This window comes from Megalops cyprinoides, chromosome 6 (genome assembly GCF_013368585.1).
Source record: "Megalops cyprinoides isolate fMegCyp1 chromosome 6, fMegCyp1.pri, whole genome shotgun sequence".
NCBI lineage: Eukaryota > Metazoa > Chordata > Actinopteri > Elopiformes > Megalopidae > Megalops > Megalops cyprinoides.
In genome coordinates this window covers 5,190,913-5,212,988 of record NC_050588.1, presented here as the reverse complement: position 1 = coordinate 5,212,988, position 22,076 = coordinate 5,190,913, and the positions used below count along the sequence as shown (strand labels likewise).

The window sequence follows — 22,076 nt, the reverse complement described above, 5'->3', positions numbered from 1 at the left end:
CTTATTTTGATCAATATTAACATAGGTAGCTCATCCTGAGTGCATAGGTCATTTTGTCAGACGGGGCTGGACTATGGGGTAGCCTATCCTGAGGATAGGCACCAGCGTCTTGAATCTGATGCGGGCAGTGATCAGAAACAAGGGAAGGGAGGCAACGAGAGGTGAGATGTGGACATACTTTGGAAGGCTGAACACCATCCCAGCAGCATCATATTTGACAAGCTGCAGCAGCCAGTGGCAAACACAAGGAACTGCAGTAGTCAGAGTGAGATGGACCAATGGACAGCACAACTCCTGGACCAGAATCCAATTAGAGCAAGCAGCATGAAACTGATACATTATTCTGGGAGACTGAGACCCTGCAGTACCATGCCCGTGAAGCAACATGGCCTGTGACAGGAGAGCTGTCATTAACAGTAACACTGAGTTTCTTTGCAGTCTGGGAGGGGGACAGTGTAGAAGCCATCCAGACATATTGGAAGACCTTACGGATGAAGCAGTGAACAGAAGACATCTGTCTCGCAAGCAAAGAGGAGCTTCTTTTGCTTGAACACTCTTCCTGCAGTACATACCACATGAATTGTCTCAAATGCCTTAGCACTGTTTTACACTGAAGTTAGTGGTGGACCCATATGTAAAGATTTTGAACCAAATGGACCATCTGTTTGATAAATCCTATTGAAATATCACTAGAGGGCAGAGCAGCTCCAAAAAATAACTGTCAGTGCACTTGAACAAAAAGGTGAATTAAGTGTCAGAATACACCTATTTAATATTGCTTTTGCATACTATAAGTAGGACAGAATGTTTAAAGTCATGTAGAATACAATATTGGGGGCAATTAAAAGTGCAAAAATGTTTTTGGTGCTCTACTTTTTTCTTCAGTAAATTCTATAAGCCAGGGACTGGAGTCCTGATGTTTGTGCTGTTAGGCATTGAATGTATTGAATTTAAGTAACCTTAAAAAAGCTCCTGTTGTTCCTTTGAATTACATTTGCATTCACTTATTTGGCATGTGCTCTTATCTGGAGCCATTTACGAGAACTGAATTCAATAGGGTCAGGAAATTAGTAGCACTGAATCATTACTGCCATCCTTGAAATATAGTGCCATTGTTGGAAACATTGCCACAATGGGAGTAAGTGCTGTCATAGGACCCACAACCTTAAACTATTATGGCAAATTTCCAGCCAAGAGGTGAGCATTGCCACAGCTTTGTACCGCCGCAACATGTTTACCACTGAGCTCATGCTGCTGCTAAAGCTTGAAGTGCCACCAGGCCTTTATCTTGCGTGCTTAAATTGTGGTTCATTTTACAACTACCAGCCTTTGTCATTGTGTTAGGAGTGGGTGGGATCAGAGTTAGGAGAGGCCAGGTGTAGTTTAAGTAAGTGGGTTTTGAGTCTATCCAAGAAAATGGACAGTGATTCAACTGTTCTGACTGTATAGACAGCTCATTTCAGCACATAGGGGGACAAGGGTAGAGACATGGATGAGATGAGTGACCGTTCCAGGAGGGGACTAGGCAACCAGAGGTGGCATAGCAAAGTGTTCAGTGAGAGTGTATATGATGATAGATTGTAAGTATGAGAGTGTCATGCTCATAACTGCGCAGTAGGTTAGAATCAGAGTTTGGACTTGTGTCTGAGCTATAACAGGTGGCCAGAGAAATGAGGAGAGGTGTGACATGTGACACATAGTGGCATGCAGAAAAAAAACTGATGGCAGATGCTGGGAGGCCAGCCAGGAGAGTTGCAGGATTTTAGTCAAACCATTCTTTGCTGTGGTAGACCGTACACTATAGTGTGCTTCTCCCCAGGTCAAACTCATTCACTACTACATTAGCACCCTCTAGTGTTTGGTAAATATACCTTGTATGTGAACATGGCAGTGTTCATTTTTTTCTTTTGGAAAGAAATTCCTGACTGGTACTGTACATGTTAGCAACATAGTTATACAGTGACAATAACAACAATCCATTCAATTATTCAAATATGTGGTGGACAGCAGTTCTGATTCTGAGCAAAAGTTTTGGTCAGTATTGTTACCTATTGTGAATGAGCCCTCCTGATAGTGAGCCCTGGGTATGTAAGCCATCTGGAACTGAAACCTCACATAGAAATACAGTGGATGCAGAGAAGTCTTATAGAATCAACAAGGAGAAACATGCTTCCTATGCATTAAAGGTTTCATTCACTAAAAAAAGTATTATAATGCATGGTATTTGATATAGTATGGGTTAGCAAACTTTGATTATTGGGATTATTATATGGTTATTAACATAACATTACGTATAAAAATATGCAATTTTATGGTACTTCAATTCCATGCAATGTCCGAGTCAACACTGGTGTGATTCATTTATTGTGCAGTATGACAAATGGTATCACTATTATCAATATAGAAATAGTATTATGATTGAGTGATCATAGATTGTAGGTCTTAAATCGTATTAGACTGATTTTATTCTTGACGTTATTATTAGGAGTCAAAATACAAACTGGGGTGACAAAACTCCTTTTATCTCCTTGTTGTTCTTGTGTAAGAGCAACCTTACTGCAAAACCACCCGTCCGGATTTGGGTGCCTTGTTTTAAAATGACCGTTTGTCTATCACTGTGCATAGAGATAAGACTGGACCATAGTAACCCTAGGAAGGGGGTCGGTATGCAGTTGTTTCACGTACTAAGGTGGAGGCCTGAAATGTGGTTCGAATTTTGTCAGAATCAGTGAAATGAAATTATTTCAGATGTCATGGTAGCGCGAATCTTTGTTGTGAACAGATATATGTACATGTAAAAACTGACTGTAAGATTTATGAGTAGGTAGAACGCACACTGCTGAGAGAGAAAGAGAGAGAGAGGGAGAGAGGAAGAGAGAGAGAGAGAGAGAGAGAGAGAGAGAGAGGCACCATTGCTGGATACCGATTCCATGATGGGAACTACGGGTATTAACGCGACCACGCAGGCTATGGCATGAGCCACGGCTGAAACGGAATGCAGCTTTTTTCGCGACCGTTGATCGCATCTTAACTGATTCTCACTTGGATGTTAATTTATTTATTTTTTACAGGGACCAGTGTACCTCCCCTTATGCATTTTCTAGCTGTACTGATACACTACAGTGAACCCTTCCTTCTGCTGTGTATATCAATGCATTTCGTATCACCGTTTCTTCCAATAACCCATGCCTCTGAGCAACCCGCCTCCCTCCGCTTTAAAATAGATGGTGCAAGTGAAAATGTCCAAATCTTCCGCAGGTCCCCTGTCTGGCGCTGAAACCGGCTCACAGGCGCATTATTTCCAGGTAAGGACGCGACTCTAATTCCGTTTGATACATCACGACAAAGAAATTGTTAATCTCCTGCTACTTGTTGTTGAAACGTAAAGCGTACGGTTTCTCTCTGTAGTAGCACAGCGCCTGGTAACTGCAGTGCCTAGCGCTGACACAGTGGGAAAGCGACACGGATACAATCGCTGTCTTCATCCGTGTACCTTTACTATTAGATTATCCGAACTACATTGGCGAGAGCGGTGTAGGGACATTTACGTCGCCGATGAATGTCTGTTCAAAGGCTATTATACTAATTGATTTACCGCCGCAGTTAAGGCCTCTATACCGATTGCCTCTCATTGTGCTACTGTGATTCATTATTTATTTCATGCACCTTGCTACATAGCTACATCTATGTAAAACGCATGCCGACAACGGTATTTTGTTTCATAAAACTAAATTAGGTAAATATTGCCCTGAGGCTTCTTTTTCATATATTCTCGATGCCATCCAGCTAATATAAAATACCTTGCTAGTGTCAGGTGTATGATGCAGGCTCACCTGTAACCTACAGTATGTCTGCAAGCTATGTAGACCGCCATTCGGTGCCTACTCCTTGGCACAGAAGGATTAAGGATGAGTTATGGAAGAACTATCTCATGAAATCTTACCTGTGTTCTCCTTCTTAAAAAAATCAACCTGAAATATTGTTGATGTGAGTGCATGCGTGTAGTCTGATTGTTGCTCTGAGATTCAGTGTGTATCCACTTTCCTGCCTTTCCACTTCTAGGCCATTTATCCAATACAACTTATCTATGCATCCATACATCTATTTATTATTTATTATGTTCAACTGAGCATAAAGAGTACTGACAGTAAGTAAAAAGTGCTCTTAATTTTTATGTTCAGGTGTTTCACTGTGTGACAGGTTACTGTGTATCAAAATGTGACAGCCAAAGGTTTAGGTCATGATCTTTTTGTTCTTTTCTTTTTCTTTTTTTTTTTGCATTAATCTGCTAACTAATGAGTCCACCACTGATAACAGGTTACTACTGATGGTTCTGCATGGTTTATGTGATGTAACGATAATGTTCTTATTTGTATACAGTCTCTAATACGTATACATTTTAATGATATTTCTAACATCAGGTCAAGCTGTCACATTCACAGCATTATTGCTTAATACTACCCCATCTGATGTAGTCTGGCATTTTAAGCTCCTAATATAAAATCATATGTATTAATATAATTGTGTTATGCCAGTGAAATATTTATTTCAAAAACCTGCCTGTTCACAGCTGCCCAGAAAGCTTCCCAAACGCAAAAGCCGCTTCAAACGTTCAGATGGCAGCACCTCTTCGGACACCACGTCCAGTTTCATCAAGAGACAGGTAAGGTCCTACCGTTCTGAATCTCCCCGAGGGCTTCCCTGCTGCGACCCCCCTCACTCCCCCACTCCATCCACTTGTGACTGCTACTCTTTCACTGGACCTAAGCCTAGGAATGGTTTCAAAGAGGCTTCTTATGTCTGTATTGCAAACACACATTGGAGTCATTGGTGCGGCGGGTGTCCCACATAGACTCCCCCAGGACGAAGAGCACAGTGTAGGAAGGCACAGCAGGGCAGGATCTGTGAATCCCTGGTTTGCTGAGGGAGACCATGTTCCCAGAACACCGAGAGGTGATGAGTGTGTTTGTTAGACTTGCCAGCTAGGCCATTCCAGCTTGATGGGCACCCCAGCGCATCAGAGTGAAAACTAGTTTTGAATGTTACTTTTCAAGTTCCTTGTGAGTGTTACCGGTACTTTTTAAGTTTCTTTTATGTTTGCATTCCTCAGTTCAATGAAAATAACACTTTTGTAAGTAATGTGGGAGTGGGACACCTGCCATACATCAGTCATATGTTTGCAAACTTTTTGTTATATTTTTCTGTCTGAATGAACTGCAAAAGTACTTTTCTTGATATGCTTTTGGTCACAGTAAAGGTTAGTCAACAGAGGTAATTAATGTAGCTAACTAAGTTCTGAAAGTAGACAGTTTTCAGGTTTTGACTGTGGCCCTAATAATGTCCAATTTTGTGTCACGAATTAGGGTTGCATATGTGTCTGTGAATGTACCACTACCTCTCATGTTGTGAACCTGCATAAATTGTCATTCTTGTGTGTGGTTGTACTCTGAGCATCCAGCAGAGGGCATTGTTAGTATTTGAAACCCCAGCTTGGTATGTGAAAATCCCAGCCCACCCGAGATCTTGTTTTTTAATTAACATTTTCAGGTCAGGCCAGCAAGAGAAGCAGCAGGAGAGATTCTGTGTTACTTAAGACAGCACTGCATCCGAAGAAGACTTGTAATAGACTTTGACTTTACAACTATACTCATTCATATAGTCTTTTTATCTGTGTAGTACTACTATGCTATAAATTCAGTGTTTTTAATCTCTTTGGATCAGTTTTTGTTGTTAAAAATCTTGAAATACTGTGATTGTTGATAGCTTTTTGTCTGTACAGCGGTGTCTGCATCTGGTATTACTCACCTTGCTGCTATTTGCAGCATTGACCAGAAGGGGGAAATGCTGAGCACAGGACAGCACCAAGAGACAACAGGACATCTTGTAGAGTTTTTTCTGTGGATGTACAGAGAACAGTTAGGAATTGAAGAAAATTATTATGTCTTTAATGGGATTTATTTGTAAATCAGATTTAGCTGTAAGGGTATTAATAAAAAAAACAATGAAGTAGCTACATTGATGTTGTGCCATAAGAGATATGTTCCAGCTTAAACATCGATGAGCACTTTGTACTCTTTTTAAGTTGCTCAGGACCAGAGCGTCTCCTAATTAACAAAAATGTAAATGTAAGTTAGATGAATATGTGTCTTAAATGAAATGAAACTAAAAATACATAATTAATCAGACGTTTAATGCAAATCAACTTGATTCAACTTAAAATGACATGACATTTATTCAATGCTGAAGATGACAGATTATATATCTTTTGAGAATTGAAGATATGTTATATACACAATATATGGGAATATATTGCTTGTTATGTTTACATATTTCATGTTATTAAATAAATTAGTTAATAGACAACAGGAAGTGTGCCAAATTATTGATGAATTGTCCTTGTCATATATATCATTAATTATCATCTCAAAGTATGTTAAATAGCTGAAACATAAGCTATTAATAAGCAATCAAGCTAATTTGAAAAGGTTTATTGAAACGGGACCGTACCAATGGAATGTTAAGTAACAGAATACCAAATCAGTTGGCTCCCCTTTGTGAGTGACAGAAGATTAGACAAAACAAAATGTTTCTTGAGAAAATGAAAGGGAAGTTCATACAGCTTGGCAGTTCCTGCAGTGATTGGTTGGTTTCTCCCCTGAAGTGTGAATGAAATCAGCCCACTGTAATGCACAGAGAGGCTGTGTTTCAGATCATACTGTCATTCCTCGCAACCTGCGGCCTGTGGGAGGGAGGGCTTTGTAGGTGCCCTCTGTGTGTGTGCGCGCGTATACTTGTACATGGGGGGGTGCTAAAAGCTTTCTGTCTGGAATGCACTTCTGTGCCATTGGCCAGAGGCATGTGCAATGTCATTGTCCGTTAGCCTGACATGTGGTGGGTCTGGATTGCAATCCAGTAGCATATCTTGAAAAATCGTTGAGGCTCCTAAACTAACTTTCTCTGGTTGCTATTTTTCCTCATTGGCTGTGAGCAGCCCTGCTGGTAGGGCTGCTCACACCTGCACTGTAGGTGGCGCCTTTTCCTTCTTATCTGCATGCTGTGTTGTATCAGCGAGCTACTTGGTGAGCAGTGTGAAGAGGAAGATCTCATCACTTGTAACCTCACTGTGCTGCTGAGCTAGACTCAGTGGCCGTTTGGGAGATTATCTCACAACAAATTGGGCACAGATGATGACTTGTGACACAACCATCGCATCATTGGGACGCAGGCAGTGGGACAAATACTCTTTTTAAAGGGGATCTCCAAATTAAAGCCTATAACCCAGCCGTCCTCCTTCAGGCAGTGACACAAGCCAGCCTTACGCAGGCCCGGTGCTATGGGGGTGCTTAGGGGTGCATTTCACCCCCAGATTGACCTCAGTGCACCCCAAATTGTCTCCTTATATCCCAATGTCTACATAGTATTTATGACTTTTTGTGCCCCCACCCCCCCATGGATTGTAATTGCAACCCTCTGTATTTTCTCCTGGTGCCGGGCCTGGCCTTACTACCCAGCAGAACAGAACCTTTCATCATGGTGAATAGAGAAATAGCAATCCATGCAAACACTGCTTATTATGTGGATGACTGCCTGATCCCTCCAAGGTGCAAAAAATTGTGTGAGTGGGTCATTGTGTAGTTTGTACGTGGCAACAACATGTCATTGTATGGCTGTAGTGTAGTGTAAGGAGCAGGACTTGTGACCAGAAGGTTGCTGGGTCGATTCCCTGCTGGGGTACTGCTGTTGTACCCTTCGGCAAGGTACTCACCTCCAAATTTCCTCAGTGAATATCCAGCTGTATAAATGCTGTATAAATGGGTAACATTGTAACTGAAGTTGCTCTGGGTAAGAGCGTCTGCTAAATGCCAATAATGTAATACTGTAATGTAATGTACAGAAATTGAGCAAAAACTATAACTACTATGGAACTGAAAGGAAGGATAGGCATTCACAAATCCTTCTAATGGAAGAGCCTTGCCTTTCAATCAACCTCTAAACAATGCATCTACAACATAATACTGATATTATGCACTATGTGCAGTTATATCTCTAGCATTTCCATAGGCATTTCACCAAGCTAACAGCAGCTGTCAATAGAAGGAGGGATTTCCTCTGAAATTCCATGGGGCACACAGCATCTGTAGTGACTGGTGAATTAGCTTAGTGACAGGTAATTGAGACATATCGGTATGTGGTACAAAATTACCTCTGTGTGTTCGGAAAAGAGTGAGACTGTTTGCTGTGAATGAAAATTCAATGGATTCTGGATCATAAAGGCTTTGGTTAAAGGGTTAGCTCCAGCACAGCACATTATTAAAGAAAACAAGTAATTTTTGTGATTCTAATGTTTTACAAACTAAATTTTAGGTATGTTTTTTTCAGCTGTATCTTGTGAAATTTATGCTTAACAATGAAGTTCATTGGTCTGAGGAAAACCCAGGTCCTTTAATAAGATTTAAAGCAGTATTCCTGGCAAAGTAAAAAAAAAAATTAATCTCTGGGCTGGAGGCACAAATTACATTTCACTTGTTTATATTTCCAGACAGAAAATGTAGGAGGTGAAATGGCCAGTTCTATAATTTTCTTCTGTTTGCTTGCACACTGTAAGCAAGTTTAACACACACAATGGAATGTCTAACATAAAAGTAAATTATTTATTATTTATGGAATATAACTAACGAAATGTCCAAATTTAAACAAAACATGTTATAATTCATAGTTACTGTAATGCTACTGTATCACACTAACAAGGTTATTTGAAGTTGTGCATTACTGAAGGACCCACAGCATTGTGCTTTACCATACAGGGAAATGGTTATCTTGCGGCAACATGCAACTTTGCAGGCTTGGAGAGAGAAATAAAATCCCAAATAACGTTGAGCTACAGTTATACAGGACATCACTGAAGGCTGGTGCAATGACAATACAACAGCTGACACAGGCTCAAGCTCAAGAAATTCTAGGAAGGCTAACAAAGGGGAGAGTCACCTCAAAAGATACTGTTACGGGTTCATGCATTTCAGCTAAAGACAAGCTATTACAGGAGAGCACAGATTCCCAGAGAGCCACCTGACAGAACAAATATCAAAAAATGCAACAATTGAGGAGACAGTTTTCCCCCATGGATGAGGACAAGCCAGAGAAAAGCACTGCAGCCGTGCCTGTGTTACCATGGGACTCTTTAGTATGATATTGTCATCATCTGCTGGTTTGTATGCATTTATGCAGATTACTGAGAGGAAGCTTGCTGTTTAAAGTTCAAGGCTAACATTAGCTGGTCTCTTTGAAGGTCTGAACCTATTTTTTGCAGAGGTATAGGAAATGACCAGATCCCTGGAATTCCAATTACTTACAACCCTGGAAACTGTATCGGCACCAGAATTGTAGTTATAAGCTTCAGAAATATAACCAACTGGTACAATGTGATTCCAGGGGTCAGAGGACTGTATACCCCATTATTATTACATAGACATAAATACACACCTGTACTTTCTGTACTTGCCACAGTATGATTTGTTGGTAGTGTGAACATCAGTGTTTGACTTGGAAACGATCCAATCAGGGTCATTTGCTTCATTTTAATTGGAAAATGTGTGAACATTAAGTAGCAGTGACATTATGGTTTTCTTTGATCATGCAATTGTGTTGCATTCCCATGATGATGATGTGGAGGTTTGATGATAACAGGGCATTTGCATTTAAATAATGAAGTTTACCTAATGGCTTCATTTGTTTCATGTACTAAAAGAGTATATTCATTTATGGTCATAGCTTAAAACTGGCGATACATGAATGTTAAAGAAGGCAGCAAGAATGTTAATGTCCATCGCAATGTGTACAACCAAATGTAGCTGCATTTTTGTTGCTTGAGCTCACTGGACCATACACAGACCTACTCCTTAATCACAGCACTGAGTGACCACCTGAAATATTGGTTAATGCCACTAAACTTCACTTCTATAACCATCAGTAATCATTTGATCAACTTGGTAGTTACTGCTCTAATAATGCATTTACAGTGTAAAAATTAATGTGACCATTTTCTGAGAAAAAAAGACAAGACAAAGAGAGAGAGAGACAGACAGACAGAGAGAGAGAAAGAGAGAGAGAGAGATACATTCATTATCAGATTCCAGCTCCTCCCTCCCTCCTGTGACATTAATACTAAATCCCCACCCCCCCATTTAGAAACGGGGATCAATAGTTCCAATAAAAGCTGGGCTGCATGGTCCGGGTATTCTAGGAGTTGCACACAAAGTGCCAGATCATTGAAAATGATCCTCTTTCTACCCTCCTGTTACAGAAACCTGAAACGTGCTTCTTCTCCTTCTCCCCCTGGACAAATAGAAGATCCATTTAATGCTCTTGTCCTTCTCTTTTCTGCCCCCCTTGTATCTTGTCCCTTGTCGTTTCTTATCTGATCTTACATGTTTTCTAACCACATGATGAAAAAAACAGCCAATCTTTTCACATGTTCCTATAGCATTGTTTTGCACTTTTAAAGGTGCCTCTTTAAATCAGGTGTTTGTAACCATATTGCCACAGGGTGCACCAAAAATATTAATAAAGTGAAAAGTAATAAAAGAATATTCTTAAAATTAATTACATTTGATAACTTACATTTCGATAAAACAGACCAATGAATATATTCTTGAAAGACTGTATTTCTCATGTGAAGATAGTTAATGACATTTTCAATATTTCTTCAGAAAATTGCAGATTCTAAATCATTCATGTTTCTCATTTGCTACAGTATTTAATGTATTGGCCTGTCATCTCTGGGAAGTTTGTTGTGGGATTAGACTAACCATGGAGTTTATAAGAAACATTAACATAGGACTCAGTTGCAAAAACACTGGTTTTGCTATATATTGCTATACTGAGATTGTTTACATACTCCACTTTTAAGAATCAAGAAGTCCACTTATGAGAATCATTTTTGGCTCACTCCCAACATGTACTATATATTCATTCAAGTGGAATGGTGCATAATAAATGAAATAAGCCATTGGACTTCCAATACAGATAATCTGACTGCACAAATTACCAATGCATGTAAAAAATATTTTGCAGAAAATGTTGACCAGTACCTGTATGCCAGCTGACATGGCAGGAAGAAGACAGACACTTTCTACAGATGAAAACCCCTATCTTCTCAAGTATAACAATAGTCTGAAGTCAAATCAACTGGGCATTCCGCAATTCATGTTGCCTAAGTAAGATTCTAACTGGCAAGGCACCTTGTAGCCTACACAGTGCCAGTAGTCAGGGAAGCACTGAAAACATTGATATTGGTGATAGTCAAATGATTATTTTATGTTTGACTTTAGCTAAGGACATTAATTGTTCTGTATGGAGATATGTACTGCAGTGAAACTGTGGTACAAACATCATAAATTCACGATTAACATTCAAATAAGGAATTATTGTTAGGTTTACATGATTTCACAAACAATTGTATGAATGTAGTGTACATTCAAATGCATTTTGTTCCCTGTTTGAAGAGACATGAAGGAAAACAAAATTGTATTCATTTCAAATTATGCCTTTAACACCCAGCTGCTTATGTATGTGCTGAACGGATATGATTTTTAAACATATATTACGGTATACATTACATAAATATCATTAAACAAGGGTTATGAAGCGTGATATATGTGTGCATGTGTATGTTTATGTATGTTAAGTCACGCTGATAGCATTCATGAGTATTAATTGGTAGGTCATTGGGTTGCGTTACATTAAGATTATGCCTGAGGGTATTGAAGTTTGGGATGTGCATTCTATTTTCTGCTGTTGCACAATTACCCCAGTCTGTAGACCTCCATGCTTGCCTGAGGGTGGTCTCCTAACAAGCTAACTGTGTGCAAAATGGAGAGAAGTGTGGGACCGCATGTACAAAATGGGACTGGAGACTTTAAATAAGTAGCATCAAACTGTAAAATAAAAACATAAGAGGTTTAATGATGAGAAAAGGCCATTCAACCCAGCTAGGCTCGTCAAGTTGCCTGAAGTCTAGAGATTATCTAGGATTGTGTCAAGGCTGGTCTTGAGTAATCCTCAAGTCCCTGCTTCCCCTAAAAATTCTGGTAGACAATTCTATGCATTAATCATTCTGAATGAAAAAATACTCTACCTTTATCTTATTTCCATCCATATTTTCTTGTTCTGCAGGAAGAACACAAAACTTGAAACAGAACATGAACTTTAAATAGCTTTTGTTGTCCAATTTATATCCCTTTTAAATGACCTCACCATTTAGCTATCTTGCTAATTTGTTGACAAATTTATAGCGAGCATATTTATACAGTTTATAGTGTAAAGTTAAAGAAAGAGTTACAGTTGGTCATTATTAATAGTGTTACCTGGGCTATGCACACTAAGATAGCTTGTGAGATGATAGGGAGAAGGAAGTGACCTAATGATACAAACTCCATGAATGTTGGAGGTCTCCGCGTAAAGAATAGTTAGAAACCGGTTTCTGTTTAGTCCCAGCAAGCTGATGTTAACAGTAAGTCACACATTATAGTGTGCAGTTTTCTTCTTGAAACTAGGAAATGACAAAACCTTGACAATCATCATAACTGGGTCCTGAACAGTACTCTGTTGTGCACCTTGAATAAGTTATTACATTGCAGAGAATGAAATAAGGAAAAAAATCTGATTGGTCAGCAGACAGCCTAATTGTATACTTTAGTTGTCCTCAGTAAATTCAGGTTATCCACTATCCACAATAACCATAAATCACATCATTATATATTTTTGAAACATTAACATCCATTATGGGACCAACATATATATTTGTTACATAAACAGCATATTATTCCCTATCACAGTTAATTTGGTATTACTGCAGTGTGGAGATATACCTTTATGCTCATAATATGAACTTCATTGCCTATATACTGAATGTAGTCAAACATGGAAATACTTAAATAGAAGAGAAGATATTTTAGAATAAAGGACATGCTGTTCAAACCCATGCTGAGACAGGATTAATTTAAATAGGAGTAACATTCAAATGCTGTACTTTTTTTCCAAGTAACACAGATGAAGGAGATTTGAAAATACATAACATCATTCTTAGTATCATTCTGGTGATGATGATGTTATGCATAATACATCAAATGTAATGTAATATGAAATATAATAAATGACTATTTCTGGTCACATTCGCTTTACTTCCTGTTGAGCAGTTCTGATCAGAGTCTGAAAATGGCCAGCACAGAAAAAGCACAGCTTCCCTGATCTGCGGTCAGAATGACTAATGAACTGTAGTTGAAATACAATCAAAACGACTTCCTGAGTTTCGACCGCTGCTCAATAGCTCTGCACGCAGATGAAGCAGTTTCTCCTGTCACAGCATAAATACAAAACCTGGACTCCAAGCCTGTCCATGACATTGGAAGTGAACAAAGCTCACCATCTAATGCCAAACAGCAAGGGTTTTCATTCAAGCAACTGTCCACTTTAACTCTCAAATGAGACACAGGGGCTTTGCACAAAATGGCTGGAGCTGGTTCATTTTTAGATACACCTGAAAGCCTGAAAGTAAATGTATTACATATCCTTCAGAGTATATTTGTTGTGTATCCCTAAATATCTAAGATTTCTTTGGGTGGAAGGAAAGGAAGTGCTTCTTGGTTCCCACTTGTAGGTTAAATCTTATGTTTTGTTAAACATTGTTGCTAAAATAAAAAAGTAATTATTAGTGCATCTACAATGTTTATTGTCAATACTACGTAAGCTGCACAAAACTTTGGGAAGCATACAAAAAGCATACAAAAGACAAATTACACACAATTTTTAAAAAGATTTGAATGATAAATCATATTGAATCTGTGTTTCAATCAAATATATGAATATATGAATATGATAAATCAGACTGCTCTGGTTCATCAAGGCCATCTTAAAGTATGTTTTTTTCTGGTTCTATATTTGAAAATTGATGGAAAAAGGTCACTCAGGATTTCAGTATGAAATCTTATGATGCATTTCCTGAAGTTTCAAGGGTTTACGTGTAATGTTGAATAATGTGTCTTGTGATCTTTTTCAAAAGTCAAGTTCACAGCTTGTTCAAATCACAATACTAACTAATATGATATGATACAATACCATATGATATACCTATACTTATACCTATATATATATACTTATACTTATCAATTATTTTTGTGAGTGATTTTGTTTTTTTTTTTTGTCAAAAAGCTTCAGACAGTGATTATTAGGTGGTGATTGGAGTTGTCAATATATCATTAGCTTGAAACAGTGAATTGAGACTCACCAGTGCCTGGTCGCTCCCTGCTGTACCATACACTTTACCACATCTGGCCCTTAGTTTTGATGCCAAAGCACTGTAACATGTTACGGGTATGCCACATGACGTCAGGTAAAGGGTGCACGGAAGTAGGGGTTATGGGTCACGTAACGTCAGGGTCACAGGTGTACGAAGGTGTGAACCTCAGGTAATTTAAACGTTGATGGCGGCAAGCACAGTCGTTGGGGAATTTGAGTGAGTACCAGCGTGGTATATTGTGCGAATTTAGTTGTTTTCTCACTTAGTGTTTAAGTGCAGCTTTATGTGTAAAGTTCGTGTTAGATGGTGGTGCATTTTTTGTCAAGTTTATTTTCTAGTTTTGTTTTGTTGTTTTGGGTAGGACGGTGGAGCCGGTCCGACGGTCTATTGCAGACTGACCGGTCCCCGCTGTTTTATTTCATTCTTTTGCACACCGATCTCCAGATCGTCACTTTTCTTTACTCCACATTACCTTCTTCCCTCTCTCAAACCACTCTTTCTAAAACTCCTATGCACTGGTATCTCTCCAACTATCTTTTCTCTGATCCGTATAAATACTGTTCAGCCAGTTAAAACTACGAAGCACTCGCCACTGCGTCTTCTGCCCGGCTGGACCAAACACGGAAGAGTGAGTAGCCGGGTTGTTGTACTTTTATGTGCGGAGTATTTATCCTGCCAACTGCCCTGTGACTGCCTGTAGTCACCTTTGGCAGGAGTCCGGCCGTAACAAACAGGTATAGCACTCTCAGGACTGACTCACATTGTGACATATACTTGAGGATTCTCTGCTTTATGCCATGAAAGACACATGGCGGTGAGACTGCATACCATCTCAGAGTCAGACTTCAGTCACAGGCCCGGGCCAGGGCCACAGATGAGATGAGTGTGAGTAAAACTGGCATTAGACTGACCTGTGTATGACGGCACATCACTTACATCATATAAATCAGGGAGGACCGTAGTTTGAAACCCAGAGCAGATCTGCTCCTGTTCCATGTGGAACAGGCAAGCCAGGGAGGGGGTTACAGGAGATGGCATTCAGGTAAGAGTGCAAAGAAAAACAATAGAGGGAAGAGTGAAAGCTGGAACGCACACCCGTCACGGAGCGCGCCTGCTGCCTCCCTCCCTGTCAGGCAATGGACGCTCCCGTGAGCTGCACTGACGAGGAAGACCACGTCAGCTGTCGGCCGGTCTGTAACACCCTCCGTTCGGGCAGGGGTGTCAGGTGTGTTATGGTAGCCATGGAGCTCTGTGTACCATAAATGATGACTTTGAGTCCAGAACTTCAGATGATCGAGGAATTTTCGATTACGTGTGTACATATATTCAGTATAAATGTCATTCTATTGATACAGTAGGCAGAAGGATGGTGTAGTGCAAGAGAAAAAAACAGGTAATCTGAATTTGATAACTATAATAAATATGTATGGACTTCAGTGTCAGAGCTAACTGATGGTCACTGCCCGTTTGACAGCGAGAGTGTGTCTAAACAGATGTACAATGTACAATGTACTCTGAACATATTCGAGCAGTTCTAATGAGATGGATAGGGGTGGGCGGTTGGGGAGGGGTAGTCCGTCATGCATGTCCAATTACCTTTCGATCCGTAATTGCTAAATCTGACCATTCGTTTTCAACTGGGAGCAAACATTGTGCACTCTGTTGCTTGTCCATCCCCTTCAATGTGTTCATCAAAAATGTGTGTGTGAGAAATGATCAAAAGCACTGAGGCTCGGGGAATTATGGCAGTTCAAAATGCCAGCATGTAAAGGGACAGCGAAGCAACACAAAGCAACAGAGTTGCTCATCTGTGGGAATACTGTCACGAGTGATATAAAAAATCCATTCAGCCCGTGTTTTAGCTTATCCTTCATTATAAATGATTCATTGACAAAAAGCAAACCTTTTAGTATAAAAAGACCACTAACTATGGATGATGCCTTCCTCTGGTGTGCAGGAATTACCTCCATATTCATGCTAACTTCACAAAACTATTTACAGTATTCAGTAATATTTACCCCATTTGATCATATAGGTCATCCAAACCCCGTCAGATGAAAAACAAAACCCTCAGTTCTATCTATACAAATTGGCTAACTATTAGCCAAGTTGAACTGGAAAGGATTGTCTCAAATTACGAAACATCTTAGAGCTTTCCAACTAGCTAGCTGAATATTGCGGTGCGATCTTATGCTGTCATCAAATTTTCTTACAGAATTACAAGCCCTCTAAATGAACACTCAGCAACCCCAGGGTGAGATTGCACAGTTTTACTTTTATTTTGTTTCATCAATGTCTGTACATACAAGCAAAGAAAGCTTCCAGCACTCCACGAAATATAAGGCCAGCTTCTCCCTGTTGACTGTTTGTAATGAAAAATAATTACAATTTATCCCAGGTTCCCTGAGGCAGAGTTCAGGAGGGAGGCGAGGTCTGTTCTGTGGTCTCTGCCCAGTGTCTCCATTTTGGTTCTTTTTAACAGGGAATTGCCCTGAGGGAGAGTCTGCAAATGCACGTTATTTCACTTCATTTCACTTCATTATACAGGGGGGTGCAAAGAAAGCTTGATGTATCAATTCGGTTTCGCTGCGTTACGTGTGCCATTTCCTCTGCAGCGATGAGTCATGTTCTAACCATGAGAACCCCGCCCACGTTACTGTGGAGTTGTCCCTTTAAATCATTGTGATTGGTGATAAAGTGCACTGTGAGCGTATAAATGGGCCGAGCACTCAGAGGAGCACAGCAGACAGAGCACAAGAACAACGCACACAGCAAGGCTGCTGGAAAAAATTTGTTGACAGCAGGAATTAAGGCCCATTGTGAGATCATATTATTAAAAGAAACAACATTGCACAAATGCAGGAGGAGAAGATGTGTTAGCAAAATACATACAGTATCACCTCATATGTCTGTCTAAAAAATCCATCCACAAGCAAAATATTCCCACATCAAGGAAAGCCCTTGCCACAACATACAGAATTATGGTAGGGTTATTGGAGTAAAATCCACCAAGGGAGTGTCATTAGCAGAGTGGGTCTGAGGGGAGGTTTCCAGTGAAAATGCTGCTGGGTAAGAGAATATAGCAGCACTCCAGCGAGCTCCGAGCCCTGTCAAGAACAGCTCTGTGTCTGCTCTTGAAAGCCAAGATTTAAAACACACCGATGGCTGCTCTGTGAGAAAATGGAACCTAGGTGAAACGATTGGTTGGAGAAACCTGGCATGACTGGTAAACATTTTTGAAAATGACCCTGAGTGCCCCTTAAAACAGGAAACAAAAGAACTGTACAGATTTAAATTAAGGCTTGTTTTATAATGTGTGTTGAATCCTAGCATGTTTGTTTTGGGTTCCTCCAACCTGGAAAATGCAGGTGTTTTCCTTTTGTCTCGAAAACCCCATCTCACTATTTCCTCCATGTTTTCCTCTGACCTTAAACTGTGCTAGGCCGTTGAAGTTGAAGCAGGTAAAGGTCTGCCATGTATTGGAAAAGCTGCAGAAAATCCTGTCTATGGCAGTACTCAGGACATTGCTCACACTCTTTCTCCTTCACACTATTGCATGCTGCATACCAAACCAATCATTTTTGCCTACAACATACAACATGCCAGGTCCACAAACATCCTGCCATATTGTATAGCAGCAGTATTCTGTATAAACACGGTGAAAATTTTCACATGTAGACCACAGTAATAGCAGTATGAGACTGGCATTGAAGAATGTTACATAAGACATTAAACAATATATCTCAAAGCAGGGGACAAAGCAAGTTGCAGTTAAGAGGTAAAAAAGTCTGATCTGGACCTTTGTGTTTAAAAAAAAGTACTGAGAAGAGCAAAAAGGTTCCAGGTATTAAATGTATTTAATATTAGCAGAGACTTCAAACATTTAAACTCTTTTGTCTCAGCAAAAGGAGAGCTGTGGGGGATTTCATTTCGGCTTTTATATTTTTAACAACTTTAGCTAGCTAACTATGGCAGTTAAACAAACATTAGACTAAATAGTTAAACAAACTCATCATTCCCACTTGATGACAGACCTTCCAGATAAAAGTCTTTATATGTATAATACAGCAACCTTGGTGTAGGGATTGTACGCATGTAACCCCATCATTATATCTGTTTATCTTTAAAAATATACATTTTAAATAAATCTTTGCTTGCTCTTCTATATTATATTTGGTCCCTATTTGTAACAGGACACAGTATACCTATAACGTGCTTAATGTTGTACATTCAGCTCATTATGAATCTAGCTGAAAATGATGTGTTCAATTAATCATGAAAAAGCCATATAGTGTATTCATTACTTAATGTTTTGCGGTATGTACTGTATGTAGGTTTGTCAGATTTGGTTTTGAATGCTGACACAAAATGATTTCTTTCTCCTTTTGCTGCTTGAGTAAAGGACTGACTGATTAGGGCATGCTTGTAAGGATTAGGATATGCTTTTTTTGCATCTGTGAGTAGTCATGCTAGACCGAGAGCTCACTTGGAGCTGTGCTCAGAGGCCCGTCCGGATGAGAGGCACTGTGGGATTGATGGAGCTTGTCCGGTGTCGGGCGGCAGGGGCCGGGACGGGTCCAAGGGTCTGCTCTCCCTGGCGGTCTATCGGAAGAACAGGAGCGGAGCGCCTGTCAGGCCGCAGCCAGCCGTGACCGCAGGGGGGAGACGCCGGGGGGCCGTTACCAAAATCTGACAGAAGGAGAAGGGGGAGGAGGCTAAGGCCGAACGCTCACCCCTCTGCTGTCACGGCTCAGAATTTGTCAGCCTATCCCCCCCCCCCTTCCAGTGTCAGCATCAGCGGTGAAGAGGGGGAAAACGGTGCATGGCAACCCGCAGCAGCCGTGTAGTGCATGTGATAGGAGTGTAAAACAGCGCCTTTTGGGAGAGGAGGGCTGCTCCGCTGGCTGCGCTGACACTTGAGTCTCTGTCAGCGTCCAACTGGCACCAGGGGTGTGTCTGCTGCAAGATCTGTGGCGCCTTGGGGTGGAGAAATGGGACGGGCAGGGGGCCTGGAGCAGGGGCCGGTGGTCTCTGTCAGGTGATGCTGAACTATCGTTAACCTTGAGGAATGGAAGTCATGCCGAGGGAGAGCAGACTTCCGCCCCGGTTTTTGGTATGTGAAGGCCTCTGGAGTTTTAGTTTCCTTGATAACACTGCCTGCAGTTATCCCCAAAACCTTACCTTGCTAGCCTGTACAATCCTCGTCCATATACAGGGATTCCGAGAACACCAGGACCTACTGAATGCCCTAGTGCATTTCCTAAGACCATCAACAATGGTACATTCTTCCCAAAAAGCGTACCTTTGCATAGGGTGTATTTCCTGTGTTTCTTGTGGGGAAGTCTTAAAAATTGGCCCAAGCATCAACATCTGGAGGACACCCACTTAAATGCCAGGAGAAGCTAATGATGATGAGCCTAGCATGTAAAAATACATGATGAAAGCTTCATGTGTCACATCAGCTTAATGAGTAGTGTCAGCCCTCGTGATCATCATTTTGTATGTTAGACATTAGTATCCATTATTAATATACTATAGCTTACTAAAAATACACATCATATCACCTCAAGAGAATGTTGCCAGATTTTTTTACTATTCAGAAAACTTTATTGAAAGACCACATTGTATTGATTGATACTATTTCAAGGAGAAAAAAACTCCCAGTTTTAGCAAAAAAAAAAAAAAATAGAAAGAAATGAGAAATATTTTTGGCAAGTGTGGTGATGTGTTATCCTTAGAGGATGAAATCCTGTCAGATTGGAAAGGGGTCATCATCTTACCATGCACTCACTCAGACCATACCACATACCACTTTGGCACACTACCAATATGGATCATACCATTTGGAAGGAAATGAGGGGTGCTTGGGCCACTTTCACAATGTAATGTTATTTCACTGAAAGTATTTTTGCTCACTATTAGCTATGAATATAAATATATGGCTTTGGTCAAAGTCAGGCCTTGAAATGTAATGTAAAATATTCCAAACATATTTTACATTTTAAATATTGAATCCCAGCTCCACTCTTTTCTTGTGTAGTGATGAGGTCCCAATATCGACCCGCAAGCTTTGCCCCAGAGTAACCCTGGAATAACAGATTTTGTGTTCCCATTGAAATCACAGCTATTTATTTGATGAAGGAGTAGCTGTCCAGATGAGATTACATTTTATGTAGACTTGCAATAAGATGTATTCAAAATGTACTCAAACACAAAATGTATTGAAAATGTATTCTAAATTCCTCCATTGAAGTAAGGCTTACATGGATCTGTAGGGTTCAGGGTTAATTTTAAATTGGAATAGATTGAGATGGATTGCTGAGTGCACAAAGGAAATGACTAGATTAAGACCTGGAACTTTTCTCTGGTACAACCCTCTCAGCAGAGAGAAAAAGAGAGAGAGAGAGGAGAAAAAGGGCAGGATGGATTTGTCCAGGCAATGCAGCTCCCAGCAAACTGTGTGTGTCTGTGTGTGTGTGTGTAAAAGACAGAGAGAGAGAGAGAGAGAGACAGACAGAGAGAGAGAGAGAGGGAGAGAGAGAGAGAGAGAGAGAGAGAGAGAGAGAGAGAGTGAGTCTTGGTCCATAAGAATGCCACAGTGCACTTCATCCCAAACCAGGAGATGGAACACGCCATGACTGACTAGCCAAGCAAGCGAGAAGCCCACTGCACTCTCCAGCTAAGTAAGTACAGAGGTTCCAGGAGCTGTCTCTCTCCCAACCTCCCTCTCTGGGCGCTGTCCTGCTGCTGCACATTAAAAGTGTAGATGAATTGAGAGTAGAATACTAGCAAAATTTGTTTCACCACCTCTACTTCCTCTGCATCAACCCCTGCAACTATAGACTTTGGAGGGGTGTCCTCCCTGTCACTGGATTATTACAGATTAAATGTGTGGGGAGATTTTTATGTTTTTACAGTACTGCATAACTGTTGAATGCACAGCTGCGGGTTTGAGATAAAGGTGTACTTCTTGTGTTAAGTTCTTTGTTTTAAAGCTGGCTGTTCCACCTTAAATGTGAACACACACATTTAAAAAAAAAAAAAAAAACACTTGCTCCATTCTTCAGGGGCTCCCAGTATGGTCATGGTCACATAATGTCTGAATGTCTTTGCAGCATCACATCTCTGGAATAAAAATTCAGGAAACTTTATAATAGGAGTTTGCACAAATGGTAAAAATGGAGAACGGGGGGAATCAGGTTTATTTGTGCTGGAGAATGTGCTTTTTGAATTGTGGTGGGAGGTCACTCGCTTCCAGTGATGGTGATGAAGGTCTCAGTACTGGGGCCAGTGGTGACTGTTTTCCATGCTGTCTCAGTGAGGTGTTTTCAGCCCCATTTTCCTGAAGCAGCAGCAGCCTCGGTGTTTCTCTCCTACCAGTGGGGGCATAAGGAGTGCAGCTGGTACCAGTGGGCTTGCTGCATCGGCCGGATTAAATACTACATGAGTCTGAGCACTAAAAGCCTGTCCCATGAGGAGGGATCACAGAATATTTGTGTGCGCGTGTGTGCGCGCGTGGCTGTGTGTGTGTGCTTGCGTGTGTGTATGTGTGTGTGTGTGTGAGTGTGTGTGTGCGTGTCTGGGTGTGTATGCATTTGTGGGGGTGTACGCATGTATATCTCTGTGTCTGCCTGTGTGGGCATGTGTGTATTTATGTATGTGCGTGGACCCAGAAGGAGGACAGTCTTACTCAACTCTGAGTGACCGCGGATGATGTGTGTGTGTGTGTGTGCTCGTGTGTGTGAGTATGCAGGGCATGTGTGTCTGCGGGGATTTGAATGTA

General features: G+C 40.6%; 1 protein-coding gene across 2 annotated transcripts in view; it reads left to right on the top strand.

The window, feature by feature from the left end:
- Positions 1–2,912: 2,912 nt before the first annotated feature.
- The window catches only part of cacnb3a (calcium channel, voltage-dependent, beta 3a), a 54,304-nt gene continuing 35,140 nt past the window's right edge, over positions 2,913–22,076 (top strand). Inside the window, exons 1-3 of one of the 2 annotated variants that reach the window (XM_036531365.1) lie at positions 2,913–2,946; positions 3,259–3,305; positions 4,571–4,663. In XM_036531365.1, coding sequence (XP_036387258.1) covers positions 2,931–2,946; positions 3,259–3,305; positions 4,571–4,663 — 156 coding nt within the window. In that variant the 5' untranslated portion in view covers positions 2,913–2,930. Of the gene's footprint in view, positions 3,306–4,570; positions 4,664–22,076 lie in introns of both variants that reach the window. The other variant, XM_036531363.1, reaches the window with a different exon arrangement.